The 18,586-nt window shown below is 37.0% G+C and overlaps 1 protein-coding gene across 4 annotated transcripts in view; it reads left to right on the top strand.

The window, feature by feature from the left end:
* The window catches only part of ARHGEF28 (Rho guanine nucleotide exchange factor 28), a 372,652-nt gene that overhangs the window by 242,774 nt on the left and 111,292 nt on the right, over window positions 1-18,586 (top strand). For all 4 annotated transcript variants that reach the window (XM_027864273.1, XM_027864271.1, XM_027864272.1 and 1 more), the window contains 4 exons: window positions 4,254-4,381; window positions 7,676-7,956; window positions 12,622-12,829; window positions 17,465-17,576. In XM_027864273.1, the coding sequence (XP_027720074.1) occupies window positions 4,254-4,381; window positions 7,676-7,956; window positions 12,622-12,829; window positions 17,465-17,576 (729 nt within the window). The remainder of the gene's footprint in view (window positions 1-4,253; window positions 4,382-7,675; window positions 7,957-12,621; window positions 12,830-17,464; window positions 17,577-18,586) is intronic.

The following is an 18,586-nucleotide window of genomic DNA, read 5'->3' on the forward strand; positions in this document are numbered from 1 at the left end:
AATACAAGAAATATGAGCAATATGAGCAAAAGATACAATGACTAAGGAGTGACATTCTGAATAATAAGTCATAGAAACAATGAGTAATTATATTGAAGATTATAGCAATGAGATGTCAGAACAAAATTTGTAGCTCTTGTTGACAAAATTAAGAGGATTAGTGAACTTTGAGCAAGCAATTAGAAGTCTAGAAAATAAACAAAATAGAAGTGCTCAATTGTGAAAATTAGAGGAGAAATAGAGAAATAAATATAAGAGGCTATAAAACCATCCAAGAAAACTAAGAGCTGTTTTTTAAAATAGACTAACAAAATCAATAACCCATTAACTAACTCGGTCAAGAAAAAAAGAGGAAAATAAAATTACTGAAATAAAAATGAAAAGATGAATTAAAACACAAAAGAAATAGGATTATCACAAACTACTAATGCAATCATATGCCTGGAAAAGTGGATGAGTATCTGCAAAAATATTAAATGCTGAAACTAACAGAACAAGAAATAGAAATTCTAAATAACCCAATCTCAGATAAAGAAATTGAGTAAGCCATAAATGACCTGGCAAAGAAAATAACAATAATAACTAGGTCTAATGGATCTAAAGATAAATTCTTTCAAACATTTAAAGAACTATTATTATCTTTGTTTTTAAAATGATCCTAAAAACAGAAATAGAAGGCATGTTACCAAACCCCTTCTTTGAGACAAATGTGATCTTAATACCCAAACCAAAGAGAGAAAGCAGAGAAATAGAACTATAGACTAATTTCCCTAATGAATATTGGTGCATTTAAAATTCTTACAAGGAGTGTAATATATTCACATGAATCATTATGATCAAGTTGAATTCATTCCCTAGATTCAAAGATAATTCAACATTAGGAAAACAATACAATTAAACATATAAACAATAAAAATAACAAAAAAACCCCATGATTATTTTAATAGAGGAAGAAAAAGCTTTTGACAAAATGTTGCACTTATTTGTAGTCACTCCACCTCCTCTCCAAAATTATAGACATAGAAGATTCCTCCTTTAACGTGATCAAGAACATTTATCTAGGGGCAGCTAGATAGCGTAGTGGATAGAGCACCAGCTCTGGATCCAGGAAGACCTAAATTCAAATCTGGCATCAGACACTAGCTATGTAACCCTGGGCAAGTCACTTAGCCCTGATTGCCTCTAAAAGCAAAAACAAAACAAAACAAAACCAAAACAACAAAAAACAAACCCCAACATATATCTAAAACTGTGATCCATGTAACATCACTTGAAACTTTTTTTTAGTATAAGTCAGCTTAAGCAAGAATGCTTCCTCTCCCCACTAATACTTGATGTAATTTTAGAGATATTAGCTATAACCATGAGAAAGCTATCATTTCAACTGCCACCTACTTCTCTAGGATAAACTAAAGATTTGGACTTGTTTCAAGAACAGTCTAGTTTTGTCTGTGATCCTGTGGGCTATTGAAAGCCAAGTCTACTATGGATTCCCATCTATAGGGTAATTTTCAATTCATTAGCATTTCACTAGGGCAGTCTAGTTATAGGAGAGTCTAGATATTTGGATGGTTTTCTCTTGACCTTCTCTGGTCTGACCCAAGTCTCTGGGGATGGACGAAAATTAAATAGACCCTCTGGAATAATCAGTTGATGGATGTGATGTGAAGTAAATAGTTGCTTCCTATCATAATTCTATTCAAAATTAGACTTCTGGGTTGAGAATGTTTTTCTTATCTTGACTCATCATTGGAATATAATAATAAAGAGCTTTTTGCTAAGTGACATCACTGAAAATGCCTTCCCTCTGTTTGGCCACATGTGACCTTCTAGGTTCTCGGGTGCGGCCTTTTGACTGAGTCCAAGTTTTATAGAACAAATCCTTTTGCTAAGGGGATTTGTTCTGCGAAGTTTGGATTCAGTCAAAGGGCCTCACTTGAGGACCTAGAGGGCCACAGATGGCCTCAAGGCCCACATGTTCCCCACCCCCGTAATAGCTCTCCAGTCAGAGGTTGAGCCTGAGGATGCTGAGTTGATGCTACGTATCAAAGCTAATTCAGTCTCTCAGATGATGAGATTTTAGGTGATGAGCTTATCCTGAGGGAGGCATGATGTCTGTGGAGTTAAAACCAAGCAAACTTTAAAACAAGGGGCTTTGCTTCAGAGAAGGAATTACTGAAACAGCAGTGTGGCAATTACGCCACTGAGTCTCCTCTTTTCAGTCTCTCTTTTAGTCTTGTGTAAGCCTCTGAATGGCCAGTTCAGAGTATTTGGTTCCATTAGCCATCATTGTCCAAACAGATTAATGGTGCAAAAATCAAGTAGGCTACTAAGATGCTCAGAGTAACTGGATAAGCTGTGTCATGGTTAGATTATTTTGCTCCCGCGGATGTGACCTTTGTGGGCCTCCTTTGTAACTTCTGACCAGAGAGATTTTCTTTTCCTTGGAAGGGAATATGAAGCGAAGTGGTGTATCCTTTACAGAAGGAACATTTCTAGGTCCTTGTGCTTTCTTCAGGTAAGACAATGAGGTTTCATAGGTCAGACTACAAAACCCTTGCTGAGTGTTTCAGAACCCTGTCTAGTTCTAGAAAATGCCATTTCATGTATATTTTTTAAAAGTTTGTTAATGAAGATAAAATGTGTTGTTTGTGTTAGTATTAGATCTCTCTGTATATCTTACTGGCTCCTGGGGCGTTGTAATTAGTACTTTGACTTAATATGGTAATGATAGGAAAGTGGTTAATAATTAGATATCCCAGTTTTGTGGCAAAAGTGTCAGGATTTTTAGCAGTTTGTCAGCTTATAAACGTGCAACATAGTGGAATAGTTTGGCCAGATTAATTTTACTATAAATGTCATGTTCAGATATTTATAGTTACTTTTAAAATGACAAATGGGAAATTATGTTAGTACTTCAGAACACGTCAAGTACTTGACAACATATTTTTCTTTTTTGTATTTGGAATTAGACTGTATAGTAAGTTATAAGAAAATTATAATTGCAAATAATGTGTTGCCTTTGTGTTATATTGAAAAGTATTGGATGTTATAAAAAGACAATTATATATTGATGAAAATACATTTTTTGTGTGTGCTGTGTTTTCTTAAGTAGTTTGGAGTACTTTACATGTGACTGTAATTTTAGTAGCCTAGATGGGTTGGAGAAAGGCAGGTACAGACACAGAATCTAAGGCCAGTGAGATCTAGCAACCACATGTCAGGGCTGGGAAGAAAGCCCACATACCTTGGCACTCTGTTTGATAGCCACTTCACCAAGTCACACTGCCTCCTTAGATACTGCTTAGCTGTTCTAGAAGTCCCTCCCACAACATTTTTGTATAAGAGTAACATACTACTACTACTAATTTTACTTACTATGCTTAAATTTGATTCTCTATTATTAATATAACATTTCACTTATCCAGAACCTCTTCTCTCTTGAATATGGCTGAGAACTAGAAATTAAGTTAAAAAATGTCTCCAAACAACCAGAATAGATGCCACACAGCCCATGCACTGAGATTCATATACGGTAGTCATATTGTAAGAGAGTCCTCACCTAGAGCTTATTTTGCTTCTACTTTGTAAAAAATTCAAGCAAATTTAGTTGGTTAGTTTCTAAGTTCTCAATAGATTAGAAGTAACATTATGTGGGGGGGGTGGTAAGAAGACAGGTTTATAGCACTGAAAAGTGATAGCTGCCAATTTAGCAACAAAGAAGACAGAAAAAGTAAAAACAGCAGATATAACTAAAAGATCAGAGCAATCTGAGGCCATTTAGTGTAGGGGCAAATGTATATAATCATTAAATGTAACATAATCATTAATAATAATATATCATGATATAGTAGGTAATATTCATAATGATGCCCTTTAGTTACTATGAGAAGATTGTTATGTTCTCTCTGCTCTGTTTTAAAAGACAGGTGAGTATATAATACATTTTAGAAATGCTTCGATTCAAATAAAATTTCTGATTTTTAATTGCCATTAAAATAAAAAGGAATGTTGGGGCTAAAAGGGACAAACATTAAGCTACCTGGAAAAGTTGCTTTTCTAAAATGACTCATTCCCCAATTATTGTTGATGGCCTTTGTTTTCTTGCTCTAGAAAAAATAGTGTCATGCTATAAATGCTCAATATGACTATAAATTTGATTTTCGTAAGAGAATAAAGGAGGGGAGAAAATGAGAAACCAAAGCAAATGATTTACATCTTTATTATTTACGTATTGCTTTTCCCCCCTCTAGAACGACACCACTCTTTTGATGTTCTCAAAAAATCTAAAAATTCATCACCTTTCCTTGCCACATCTCGGCTTTCCAACATGCTTAATGGCAGTGATGAAGTCTATGCAAATTGCATGGTGATAGATCAGGTAAGCCCCTAACATTGATGTTCTGTTTACAAGGTTGGTCTGTTTCCATTTTTAAAGTCAGCAAATGGTAGAACTAAAAGTATACCATTATGTTTTCCCTTAAACTTTTAGAACCTGAAAGGACATGAGAGAAGTGACTTGACCTGGATTATTTTAGCTCTTTGCTTGGGCGCACGTCATAGAATCACAGAGTTAGCTATCAGAGATTCCAGAAGCCACTGTAGGCCAATCCATACTTGAGTGTGAATGTCCTCTACAACATAGCTGACAAGTGGTTGTTCAAGGATTGCTCAGTGACCTCCGATGAGGGTCATTCCACTACCACCTGAGGCAATCCATTCCACTTCTGGAAAGCTTTAGTTGTTAGGAATTTTTTTCCTTATAGGAAATCTAAATTTTTCTCTCTGAAACTTTCCCCATTGCTCATAGTTCTATACATTAACCCTTCAGGTGCTTGAGGAGAGTTATCCTGCTCTTCTCCCTAAGTCTTCTCTTCTTTAGGCCTAGCATCTCCATTTTCCTTCAATTGATCCTGATACTGCATGTTCTTAAAACCCTTCATGGTTACTCTCCAGGTAAGTGGATAGAGCGCTGGATGTGACATTAGGAAGTCCTGAGTTCAAATCCAGTCTTAGACACATCTGAGTTGTGAGACTCTGGGCAAGTAACTTTATCCCTGCCTCAATTTCCTCAACTGTAAAATGAATGTCGTGGAGGATCAAATGAGATAATATTTGTAAACCACTTAGTGCAGTGCTTGCCACATTGTAGGCTCTTAATAGATATTTCCTTTCCTTCCCCTCCCTCCCTTCTTCCAAATGTTCTCTAGCTTGTCACAGTACTTCTCAGAATGTCTAGAAAATGAACACAGCACTTCAGATATAGTGGGATTAGACCAGAATACAGCCTGACTATCAACTCCCTAGTCCTAGAGACTGGACTATTGAGGCACAGCCTGAGATTACTTAGCTCTTTTGGTTGCCACATCTCACGCTGTAACTATTATTGAACTTAATGATCTACTAAAATACCCAGGTCCTGTTCAGATGACCTGTGGTCTAGCAATGCCTCCCCAATCTTGTACTTGTGAAGTTGATTATTTGAATGAATCCACATGTAAAACTTTAATTTTGCCCTCGTTAAATTTCACCATATTGCTAAATGCTTCATCATCTTCATTGTTGTTGTTAAACTCATTTACTAAGGTTTCTTTCTGGAGTGGGAAGGGGGATGTGTTTCCCTACATTCAGTGTCAATTTCAGCTGGTTTTTTTTTTTTTTGTATAGTTTAAGTTTGGAACATCCTTTTTTTCCCTTTTGTACCAAATCAAACATATAGATAGTAATGGAAGCCCAGAATGTTGTGAGATGATACTGTGCTTCCACGAGTGCCAACTTTTAGATAAAACTAAAATCTTGCTGCCATTTTTGGTAAGAACAGAGCAGTTAGTTGTGGCATTCTTTGACTCTCTTCTAATTTCTAAGTTTTGGCTCTGTTCTGCTATTTAAAATGAATATTGCTCCTCTTTTTTCTCAGAGTAATCTTTACTCCATGAGCAACTTCATGGTTAATAGGTACATTTACTGAGGAAAGACAGGTCAACAATTAACATGGTGTGGGACATGTTTTCCCCCTTTCTAATAAAGATTAGAATGTAATATCTTTGTCTTTGGAGTAATTTTGGGCAAGGTTTAACTTTGGTTTAATAACTATAATGGATATCGTGTTTAGTCAGAACATTTATTAAGTATAGGACTAAGTCATTGTCTGAGGAACTTTGGTAACAGAGACAGATAAAAATGTATATATCGAGTTTCTACATCATATGATGTATTATGTTAGTGTACTGATCAAGTTAGCATAGTTAGCATACTTAATTAACTATGAGTGGCATATATTAATAATCTTATCAAGTTAGGAAGTTCTGTCTGTTCTTGTTTCCACTTTCATCATGAAGACACTGTAAGGAGCACAGAGTACAACTTTGAAATATGTTGGGATCCTCTTTACCTTCACAATAGCCTGGCAAGCACCCTGTCTCATTTCCCCGTTCCACTTCTCAACCTGACACAACTTCCTAAAAATGTTGCTAATACTTAAAACTACTAAGCTATGCTGCCACCCATCAGGTGGCATTACCTTCTTGTTTGAGAAATTTGTCATCTGGAAACAATTTGGAAAGTTTGAATAATATTTTTCCAAAAAAAGCTTAACCCTTCTTTTTTTCCCTAAAAACTTTTCAAAACATCTAACCTCATCCCTCTTACCTTAAAGATCAATGTATTGCATGATCTTTTTGATGCTAAAGTTGATTTTGTAACTATAATTACAGGAAAAAAATTCTTAAATTAGATAGTAGGATTATTGAGCTTGGTAAAACAGGTGATTCCCATCCCCTACCCTTGATACCCCATCTCAGTTACTCCCAGCTGTAGGTACTGTTGGAGTAGACATCTGTTAAAAAAAAATCATAGCTCTAAGTCCCCACCAACATATTTCATTATACCAGCTCATGACAGATGACACATTAATTCAAAGCAAATATATTTAATTAAATTAGAATGCCAACATAATAACAAGGAATAAAACTAAGTGCTAAAGGCTTTTGGCACCCATTCCCAAATCACCGACACCACCAGATGCCTCCTGGGAGTGCTAGTTAGTCCTTAATCAGCCCCCTTGTTTCTCTGGCAAAGTGGGAGAGGCATATATCAATGTCCTCCTGGCAGAGTGTTAGCCTTGTGTCCATAGATTTTAGTAGTGCTGACTTCTGAGCATAACAGTCCTAGTTCAGAAGCATTGGACTTCTCCCAGGAACTATCAGTGAGGCTTACTCACATATCTCTCCCTGCTACTGGAATGTCTTTTTCCTCTCTCTGACTGCATAAGTATTTCTCCAACCCAGTAACCTATCATCCCCACTAGATTTCCATCATCCTGCTCTTCAACCAGAGTCCAAATTCTACAATGTCGTTATGCTGTGGAGTCTAATGGAAGCTTCTGGGAAGTGAGAGAATATAATATCTTTGCAGGCACATATCTCCTTATGTCAACATAGCTAAGAGAGTCAGTGCATTTTTCCTCTCAGAATTAAGGAAGAACAGGGCTAAATCTTCTTGCAAAAATTTGTTTGACATTAAAATAATCACTTAGCTGTTCTCATAAAATAGGGATAAAATAGTAGATGAATTTTTAAGCTGTGTTTTAATTGAAGAAGTGTTGTCAATTTTTTTTTTTAGCAAGACTAATACTGTCTATTTTTCACTCACCACAAATTTTACTTTCTAACTCCAGGTTGGTGATTTGGATATTAGCTATATTAATGTGGAGGGTCTAACTGCCCAGTCCAGCCCAGAATCTATGAACTCAACTTTGCTGTCCCAGAACTGTGCACATGCTTTGATGAAGGAAACTAGCCAAGGTATTATTGCATTAAGTGAAAACAGTCAAGTAGCAGTGAACAGTGGAGACCGACAGCCTTTCCTGTCTTCTACCAGCTTGTGTACACCAAGTTCACATCTTCCCTTCAAACTGCGTGAATTTGAAAAGGACCAAAGTCAACTGAAGAAAAGAAGGTAAGAAGCTACATTTTGGAAGAGTGGTCAGAAATCTCAGTCAAATGTATGAATTGATCTTTTAGTCAGGTTCAGAAAAATCAACCCAACTATAATTTTTCTTAGTCGAAAATTTTAATAAGAATTGCCCAGTCCTCTTATTACAAACTATATCTGTAGTCTAAAAGACTCTTTTGGGAAAAAAAACCACTCAATATAAAAGAAACACAGTAAAAAAAGGTTTTAAAAAATCCTTCTAGCTTTCTTCCCTTCTTATCATAAAGTAAAACCTGTTTTCTTTTAGGTTCTTGATATGTGTGAGTACATATTAATTTGTACATAAATAATTATAGAAATAAGAATTTAAGAAGTTGGAGGGACTTTTGCTTTCATTTTACAGATAAGGAAACTGAGGCCTAAAGAGCCCTGAGTGTGTTTCCAGGGTAACATGACTGGTTAGTGGCAGAGAAGGAACAAGGTAGATCTTACTCTTGGTATTCAGTGCATTACATTAATTTAACATCAGTAGTCTTAGCTTTCTTTCTTCTTGGGTGATTTTGGCAGAATATTTTCCAGTTTGGATTAGGCTTTCCTATGAAACTAAGACCTCCCACAGAATGTGAGATTTAAGCTGAAGCTTAAGGGAAGCCAGAAGTCCGAGGTGAGGAGGGAGAATGTGCCAATGGAGAGGCACAGAGTGGGAAGATGAAGTGTCATTTGTAAGGATAAACAAGGCCAGTGTTACTGGATATTAGAGTTTGTATATGGGGGGGATTAAAGTCATCCTGAACCATATTTTCTATGCCATTGGGGTATTAGAGGTCAGTAATCTAGCAAAGAGAATAAGTAACTTAACTAGTCTGATTCCATAGGGGAAAAGAGCCTTAAAATGTGTTATGTAAATCAACTCTTTCAGTATTCCTGGTTTGGTTTTTAAAGATGGAAAGATAGCATACATAAACTGAAAGTCTTGGGCTGGAGGCTAGAATGTTATTGCAGGCAGTCAACCATTTGATTTTCTTGAGTTATTAAAGAACCTAGTGGTTTATGGATTCTAGAAAAGTTAAAAGATGAGAAGTCTTTTCTTTTTCCTCTCCTCCACCCAAAGTATTTGCTGAACTGAAAAACTGCACAGTGGGTATTTTTTAAAAAAAAATTGCAATGAAATTATCATTAAAAATAGTTTCAAAGACTGACCTTGTTTATTAATGTTTTAATGGGACTGAACAACTTGATAAAATTCAAAATATTATCATGTTGAATTAAGAAGCTACAACTTTAAGCTATTACTTTCCCCAAAACAGTCATTAGGGGGCAAACACAGCGTTTGGTGATTTAGGAATGTTTTACGTCCTCCAAGTATAGCTAGCATTACTGCCCAATTTTCTGTATGGCAGTGCTTTTGGAGTAGTTCGAGGCCTTGGGACTTGATCAAATCCTTCCTACGTAAGGCACCTTGTAGTAAGAATATTTGCACAAGCCCATGTTTGTTCAAAGTCACATAAATCAAAGTATCTGATGCCCTATTGTTCAAAATAGTCTCCTTCATCGTTCCCCCCTTGCATTTCTCTATTTCTGAGGCAGGCACCACCATTCTTCCTGTCCTTCAGGTTGGTGTTCTTCTGAGCATGATTCTAAACCCCTGACTCTTCCTCACTACAAATATCCAGCCAGTTCTAAGTCTTGCCATTTTCATCTTTGTAACGTCTCTTTCGTATGATGACCCCTTCTCTCTAATCACAGTGCCAGTATCCCAGCAGCCCTCATTAGTTCTGTCCTGGCCTTTTGAAATGCACTTAGAATTGGTCTCTGCCTCGAGTTTCTCCCTACTCCACTCCATCTTTCAGACTGCTACCAAAGAGATTTTCCTGAAGTGCACATCTGAGCATGTCACGTCCCTGCTTAGTAAATTCCAGTGGCTTCCTATTGCTTCTACAATATAATATGATATGTGATATGATATGATAATATATGATATGATATGATGTAAGCTCTTCTGCTTTTAAAACCCTTTACAAGTTGGCCCTGATTTATCTTTCTAGATTCATCTGCATTACTCCCTCTCCTGTACTCTAGGGTTCAGTCAGAGTGGCCTACTCTCAGTTCCTCACACATAGAGCTCTGTCTTCTGTCCCTGTGCCTCTGCACTGGCTGTTCCCCGTGCCTGGAAGACATTCACTCCTTACCTCCACTAATACTGTCCCTTTCTTCCTTCAAATTTCTGCTCAAGCAGCAACTTCCCCAGGAAGCCTTTCCTGATTCCTCCAACTGCTAATATCTTTTTTTCCCAAACTGCCTCATATTTAATTACTTTGTATTTCTTCTTTTTATATTCTGTATATCCTTATGCATGTCCATCTCTCTTCAGTTAAAATAAAAGATCCTTGAGAGGAGAGATTGCTTTATCCTTTGTCTTTGTATCCCTGGCATACAGTACGATGTCCAGCACATAGTAGGTGCTTAATAAATTTTTGATCGATCATTTATTTTAACTCTATCAGATTTCCTTGTAATTGAAATAAACTTTTACCTACGATACAGTAATGACAAAAAAAAAAAAAGTTCTCGCTCCTGACAATAGAATCCTATTCTAATGCTTCATCCTGGTTTGGATGTTTGAGTTCTGGAAAGTGGGGATCATGGAACCCCTACCCTGGAATGTCCTGCCTAGCTGGCAAGGCCCCATGTTGGCCAGATGTCCGTGTTGGTTAAAGGGTTAAGTTCAGACAGGCTCATTGCTGCAGCGGGTGATGAATTTTTTTGAGTCAAAGCTGTTCACAAACAGTGCCTCCTAAGGAGACTACAATTTATATCAGTAGAGAGGTTAAACACATCAATGAAGTCATATATCCTTCTAGGGTATATATATTTTAACATCAGTTAGGGTATTGAGATGACTCTTGTTTAGAGTTTAAAATGCAATGGAATAAAACTGTAATGTAAATGATCAGCTCCTTTATTTTCATTTCGATCTGAAGGTAACAAAAATGAGATAGAATTTCAGGTGAAATGGAGCTATGAATTTTGTAAATTTTCTGATGTGATGGGGAGGGTCAAGGGAAAATGCGCTGATCTCTGAATTCTACCTTGGTACCTTCTAAATGCCTCCATGAGGCTTCCAACTGAGACACAAGGGTGAGGACAATCATATCTCGTATTTCAGAATGCAGATTTTCCCCAGCATCTGTTATCAAAGCTGCCAAGTGACTCTGTTGTGTTTGCAATTTTAAATATTTAGAGGATGGCTTCTTGGGGTTTGTAATAAAATTTAAAAACAATAATAAAAACAAGAAATTGAAGCAGAGGGAATATTAACTGAAAGCAGCTTTTACTTCTCAGAATGATCAAATCCCTTTTACTAGAGAGGAACATTATTTTTGGGGAAAAGGAATTTGGGCCAAACCACCAAACTAGCGAACAAGAAAACAAATAAATCACTTTGAGAATGGACTCAGGAATTTTTTTTTTTTTAAGGCAGTTGGAGTTAAGTGACTACCCAGGGTTACATAGCTAGCACGTGTCAAGTGTTTGGTCTGATTTGGTCGAATTTGAACTCAGGTCCTCCTGACTCCAGGGCTGGCACTCTATCCACTGCACCACCTAGCTGCCCCTTGACTCAGGAATTCTTTGTTTAAAGTTTTGCCTCACCAGTGGGTTTGGATTCAGAATTATAAGACATGGTTGACATATTCATTTGCGGCTTTAATTAATTGATTGGGCAGCAAGAAGGGGTTCTAGGCTATGAGTGATACAGAATGGCAGAATGGAAGGAGTGTTGCATTTTCAGTCTTAATTGATCTTTCCCAGTCTTTCCCCCTTCCCTCTGAGGTTACTTTGTATCCATCCACCCTGTATCTATCTTGTACCTTTTACATAGTTGTTTACATGTTGCATCCCCCATGAGAATGTGATCTCCTTGAGGGGAGGGACCATATTTTTGGCTTTCTTTGCATCCCCAGTGCTTAGCACCGTGCCTAGCACATAGTAAGTGCTTAATAAATGCTTGTTGACTGACTGGCCACAGTGTGAGGACCTGAGTTGGAATCCTAATTCTGCTGCTTTGATACCAGTTCCTTGGACAAGTCACATAAACTCTCTGGTCATCTGTTTCCTTATTTATCATTTGAGACAGTTGAAACAGATGATCTCCAAGGTCTTTTCCAGCCTTATCCTCTTATCTTTTGCCTGGGCTCCATTTGCAGTTCTCCCACTAACTAGCTGTGTGACCTTGGACAAGTAATTTTACTTCTCTGAAATGAGAGGTCAGCCTAGATCAGTGGTGTCAGACCCAGATAGAAATGGATCTCTGTGGGCCGCATATTGACTTAGAATACCACAAATTAATGTACCTAAGTTGTATCCTATTTTTATTTATTTTGTTAAACATTTGCTGGTTACATTTTAATCTGGTTTGGTAACACTCTTACCCAGTTGGGCATTTGACACCTCTGACCCTAGATCAGGGGTGGGGAATCTGTGACCTTGAAGCCACATGTAGCTCTTTAGGTCCTCAAGTGCAGCCCTTTGAATTCAAACTTCACAGAAAAAATCCCCTTAGTGAAAGGATTTGTTCTGTAAAACTTGGACTCAGTCAACAGGCTGCACCCAATGGCCTCGATCATCTCAAAGGTACCTTTAACATTTTATGTGTACATAATGAAAAAAGATGTTTATTTTGTACTTCAGTTCTAGCCTCGATGCCTTGGACGCTGACAGTGAAGGGGACGGGAATTCTGAGCAGCCCCATATCTGCTACCCTCCAGAGGCTCGCAGTTCCTCAGCAGCAGGGACTGCAAGTGGGGATGAGCTGGACTCATCGGAGACTAATGTTGAACTGGATTTTAACATCAGTAGGACTGAATCCCTTTCAATTTCCAACCATCTACAATCAAAGGTATTCTGATATTTGCTTTTTTTTTCACTTAACCTTAACAACTTGGTCATTGAATACACACATGTATTGTTGTTCAGTTGTTTCAGTTGTGTCTGGCTCTCCATATACCCATTTGGGGTTCTCTTGGCAAAAATACTGGAGTGGTTTGCCATTTCCTTCTCCAGCTCCTTTTACAGATGAGGAAACTGAGGCAAACAGGGTTAAGTGACTTGCCCGGGTGTCACACAGCTAGTAAGTGTCTGAGGCTGGATTTGAACTCAGGAGGATGAGTCTTCCTGATTCCAAACTCAGTGCTTTATCTACTGTGCCACCTATCTGCCCACACACATGAATGCATGTGTATATATAGCACTTACATATGTACGCACTTTATATATATATGTATGCATGTATATAAGCACACACACCCATGAAAGGTACCATATGCTGTTTCTAGTATATGAACTGCATTTTGGAGACCCTGGGACAGACTAGGTCTCTGCCTGCTTTTATCACTCCCCCTCACAAGTTAGTACAATCTTATAAATCTTATAAATAAATGGAAAATTTTTATATGTAATTACTTATACCAACTTGGCTTGGCCAATGGACAAAAACTGATAGTACGATGAATTAAATTTGGCACACCTACTTGCCTCATGTAAAATGGTACTTGCCTTAGGAAATTAGATGAAAATTATAAACAATGGATGGTATCTATCAGGCATTCTGCTATTGTCATCGTCTATACTAGATAATGTCAACTTTAACGGTGTTTTAGTAAGTAGTGCCGTTTTCTCTTATTGTGAGCAATTTCAAATTGAAATTCTCTTTTATTTTGCTGATTTTAAAAAGAATATTAACCAATTTCCAGTGCCATTTGAGAAAATGCTGTGTGTGTGTGTGTGTGTGTATAAATAGTGTCCTTCCACCTATTTACTTTTTATTGCTGCCAGCCTATTTTTGATGTAAGGATACTGCAGTGTAACAATACCTCTATATTTTTGCATTCACATTTTACTCTTGTATTCCTGTTCAATAAATATGAATTTATATGAACATACTGTACTATGAAACTTCAAGTTTTTAAAATGCTTAGTGAAACTGGTTTTGATTGCCCTTCTTTTAATTGTACACACTACTAAGAAGGGTACACATTCCTTTTTTGAAATGTTTGGGACTAAGGCAGAGCTGCGTTTAAGAAACCCATCATCTTTATTCCTCTCTCATCTTCAATTTAACTGATCTCTCTCCAAAGAAAAACTTGGGTCGATTAATGGAAAAAAGTCAGAGGCATTTCGGGTTAGGGAAACAGTCTGTTTGTAATCATTAACTACAAGTGTTTACTTTTTACATTGATTTTTAGCTTCTCAGGAAATGTACTTGAAAAGAAAGAAGTAAGCATCCTCCCCTTCTCCACACCCTTTCCCCTCAAGTGATTTTTCCAGTGGTCAATATTTGATGTAGTTGACAGTTGTTTATAACCATCACAGGCTTTTAGAATTTGACAATCAAGTGATATTTCTGAAGATAAGAATTGTATATGGTTATAAATGTAGACCAGAGCTCTAGTTATGAATATTGTATGAAGTTCTGAAATAACCACCTTCACTTGAGGTGAGAGACATTTCAATCTTCATGGAATGGTAATATTCTCACATGGTTCATTTTCCAGAAAAATTATATTTTAGAAAGAGCAATAGCTCTTTTAGAAATAGCAAGTTTGATTCTCTCTCTCTCTCTCTTCCTCTCCCTCTCTCTTCTCTCTCTTTCTTTCTCCCCCTCTCCCCCTCTTCCTTCCCTCCTCTCCCTCTCTCTCTAACCTAGATATAGGTTAGAAAGATAGATATAATGCCAGCAAGATATAATGCCAATAGAACATTTAAGCTTTTTATGTAGAGAAAAAAATGTAGCAGAAATACTTGAGTTGAATTTCTTCTGCTTTTAAGAGACTAGTTTCAGTAATATCCCAGATGATCACATTGTGTTTTGAAGTTATGCTTCAGGTAGATATTATACATATATTAGACATTACATAAATATACATACATACTCACACATATAAACACACACATGTACATATATAAATGACTAATATAACTTCTTAGTCTGTTTGGGCTAAGATCAAGTGTATGTATATATTTGTTCGTGCATGTATGATTGAACACATACCTACACACAAACACATGTGCATATATATGTATATTTGTGTATCTGTATGTATAGATATGTATATGTGTATATTTCTGTGCATACGTACATGTGTATATCTATTTATCTATCTATCTAGATATAGATATTGCACAATGACCAACCTGTCATCAACTCTTCATTTAGTCAAATCTTTCATGACTCTGTTGGCATAAAGTTCCTGTCATTTGAGGTCACTAGTAGCAACTCAGCCAAGAAGATTGTGAGGCAAATTTCTTTCTCTATAGCTCTGAGATGTTCAGGGTTCCCAGTGGAGAAGAAGACCATTCCACTGGCTCCAGTTCTCATCTTCCTCCCAAATCCTCATGTCCCCCTTAGACTAAATATAACCTGACCATTGCCAGGGTGGAAATTAAATAGAATTTATTGCTTAAGAATTTTGGAGAACTTTAAAAGAGTGATTGCTGTGAGTGTGATTTCAGTGACTCTGTGGTTTAGCATTGGGACCATGGAATGGAGTCATGTCTGACAATAGCCCCACAAGTGCATGAACCTCATATTTTTCTGTCAGAAAAATGCCAGAAATGGCCTTTCTCACCCTTGATGCCCAAGAAGAAATATGCCCAATTGAAACTCTCTAAATAAATAACCAGGGATTTATAATCCTGATTCCTTTGGAGTTGGAACTTAATGGCAGAAGTCCTTGGTAACTGGCCTCTGTTTAATTTCATTACATAAATTTGGGACAGAGAGGTTTTTTTTAAAAATCAAATTAGCCAATTATTTGTCTATTTTATTAGTTTTGTTTGTTTGTTTTTTTGGTTAGGCAATGGGGTTAAGTGACTTGCACAGGGTCACACAGCTAGTAAGTGTTATGTGTCTGAGGCTGGATTTGAACTCAGGTCCCCCTGAATCCTGGGCTGGTGCTCTATCCACTGTGCCACCTAGCTGCCCCAATACATGGTTTTTCTTGTTTTTGTTTTGTGTTTTCTTTTGTTTGTTTTTGTTTTTTGTTTTTTTTGGCTAGGCAATGGGGTTAACTTGCCCAGGGTCACACAGCTAGTGTTATTTGTCTGAGGCAGGTTTTGAACTCAGGTCCTTCTGACTCCAGGGCCAGTGCTCTATCCACTTTGCCATCTAACTGCCCCTGACAGAGAGATTTGTTAAGAAAAGTTAGGTGCTTGTGGACAAATATTGCAGGGACTCATCATCGTGGACCTAATTATGAGTGATAGCTAGGAAATAGAAAGCAGTGGTCAGTTCTGGGATCATGATGCCTATATACCCCGTGAAACATTGGAATGGTATTCCAGGTCTGTCTTTAATAAATTTCTGGTGTTTACATCTTTAAATTCTCTAGAGTGTGGGAAATGTAATATATTATCTATCTTGTTTTCTCTATCTTCATGCAAACTAGTGTTTTATGATGTATTAATAACTTACGACTGGGGATAAAAGATCAAAATGGAAAGCCATTTAAGATGCATAAAAATAGATAAAATAGTCATGTATATTTAGTGGGGTTTAAATGCTAAACTATAAAACCATAATCTGGCCTTGGAAAATAATGGTCTTATAATATACTGAGATGGGAGAAATGCAATTCTCTGAGAAACAGCTGGAGTGGAGATATCTTGGAAATGAAGTGCAAACCTAGAAGGATTATACAATGAATCTATTCCAAAACAGAGATTCCTGAGTTTCTCCCTAGAGGTGACACTTGCATAATGTATTTAAATAGAAGTTGTTTGCTTTTAGAAACTACTGTGACATCATCATATTTTTTAAAATTCAGGTTCATTTTTAATAGTCTTTTCCAGTCTAAACAATATCAAGTTACTGTAGAAGTTTTTGTCTTCTCACTGCTTTTCCCGAGTAACATCAGAAAAACCAATTCTCTCAGTTAAGAAATCAGACTGATCATTTTATGCTTCAAGCACTCAAAATTCTCAAATGGGTTGATGATCTTATCAATTTGGTTGTTTCCCATCCAGTGATGCAGATCCCAACCTGTCCATGCCCATCTTGCGAAACTCTTGTTCATGTTGTCTCAAGACTGAGTCATAGGCAGTTGGCCCAAGATGCTTCTTCATGTTTGATGTCACATAGCTAAAAAGTAGTCTGGCTAACTTTTTTCACTTTTTAACTGGTAATGTTGGCATCATATCAGTATAGCCTGATTTTTGCAGAGAGTCTTTATCCTGCCTGAATTTTAACTTTGTTGTCCTCAAAGATCCAAGCTTATCAGGAAGACAAAAATATAGATTTTTCTGGTTATTTCTAAGTATTAGAAAGAATAATGACATTTCAAGAGCTATGGGATTAAAAAAATAGAAATAAAACAATTAAGCTTTCATGTTAAGAAAAAAAAATGTAGCAGAAATGATTGAATTGAATGGGCTCTACTTTTAGAAGAGAAGTTTTGGCAATGCCCACAATGTGATCGATGACGTTGTTTCCAAGTCATGTGTTGGATCTGTCATGCTTAATTGTGCTGTCCCTTAGGATTCACTCCTCTCTGGACTCCGCTCCCGTTCCTATTCCTGCTCATCGCCCAAAATTTGCTTAGGAAAAACCCGTTTGGTACGTGATTGCACAGTGTGTGATTCAAGTGAAGGTAAGCATTATTTTCTGTTCCTATTTTGAGAACCCAAAAACATCCAGAGGGTATTTTCAGCCAAGAAAAGTAAATAAATTATGTCTAGGCAACAAGTGGGTGTTTTCATTTGAATTTTGCTGATCTTTTCTGTTTTCTTTTATTTATCTCTTCAGTCTTAGCAAAAGTCCTTTTCTTGTTCAGTACTCCAAATCACTCAAATAGTAATGAACTTTAAATCAAAGTGCATGTGTACACACACGTGCCAATAAATCTATTGTCTCAGCAACGATAATAGTTTTCCTTTTCTGAGGAGCTAATGAAAATACTTTTCCTGGTATACAATTCATTTGGATAAATTACTATGAGGGAGTTGTGGTGGAAAGGAGGCTAGATTTAGAACCTATGGGACCTGGATTCAAACCTCAGCTCTGCCACAACATATTTGGGGGAGGGGCAGTCAGGGTTAAGTGACTTGCCCAGCTTCACAAAGCTAGTAAGTATCTTTTTATTTTATTTTATTTTATTTTATTTTTTGCTTTTTGGTGACACAATCAGGGTTAAGTGACTTGCCCAGGGTCACACAGCTAGTAAGGCTGGATTTGAACTCAGGTCCTCCTGACTTCAAGGCCAGAGCTGTAATCACTGCACCACCTAGCTGCCCCAAAGCTAGTAAGTATCTTGAAGTTGGATTTGAACTCAGGTCTTTCTGACTTCAGGGCTGGTGCTCTATTCACTATGCCACCTAACTGCCCCAATGTATATTTTTTTTGTTATCTCTTCAAAATGGAAAAAAAAATTATCCATCTAACTTAGAATCATGGAACTGAAGAGATACCTCAGATGTCATTGATCCCAATTCCTTCATTTTTCAGATGAGAAAATTGAGGTCCACAAAGGTTTAATGACTTGTTCAAGGTTACACAGCTAGTAAGAGGCAGAACTGGGTCTAGAGCCCAGATCTTCTGAATCCTGCTCCTCTTTTTTTTTTTCCATAAGCTCCAAGGTGACTCTCAAAGGAGAGATGGACT

Source organism: Vombatus ursinus, unplaced genomic scaffold, assembly GCF_900497805.2.
Source record: "Vombatus ursinus unplaced genomic scaffold, bare-nosed wombat genome assembly UNPS02014774.1, whole genome shotgun sequence".
In the NCBI taxonomy this organism is placed as follows: Eukaryota; Metazoa; Chordata; class Mammalia; order Diprotodontia; family Vombatidae; genus Vombatus; species Vombatus ursinus.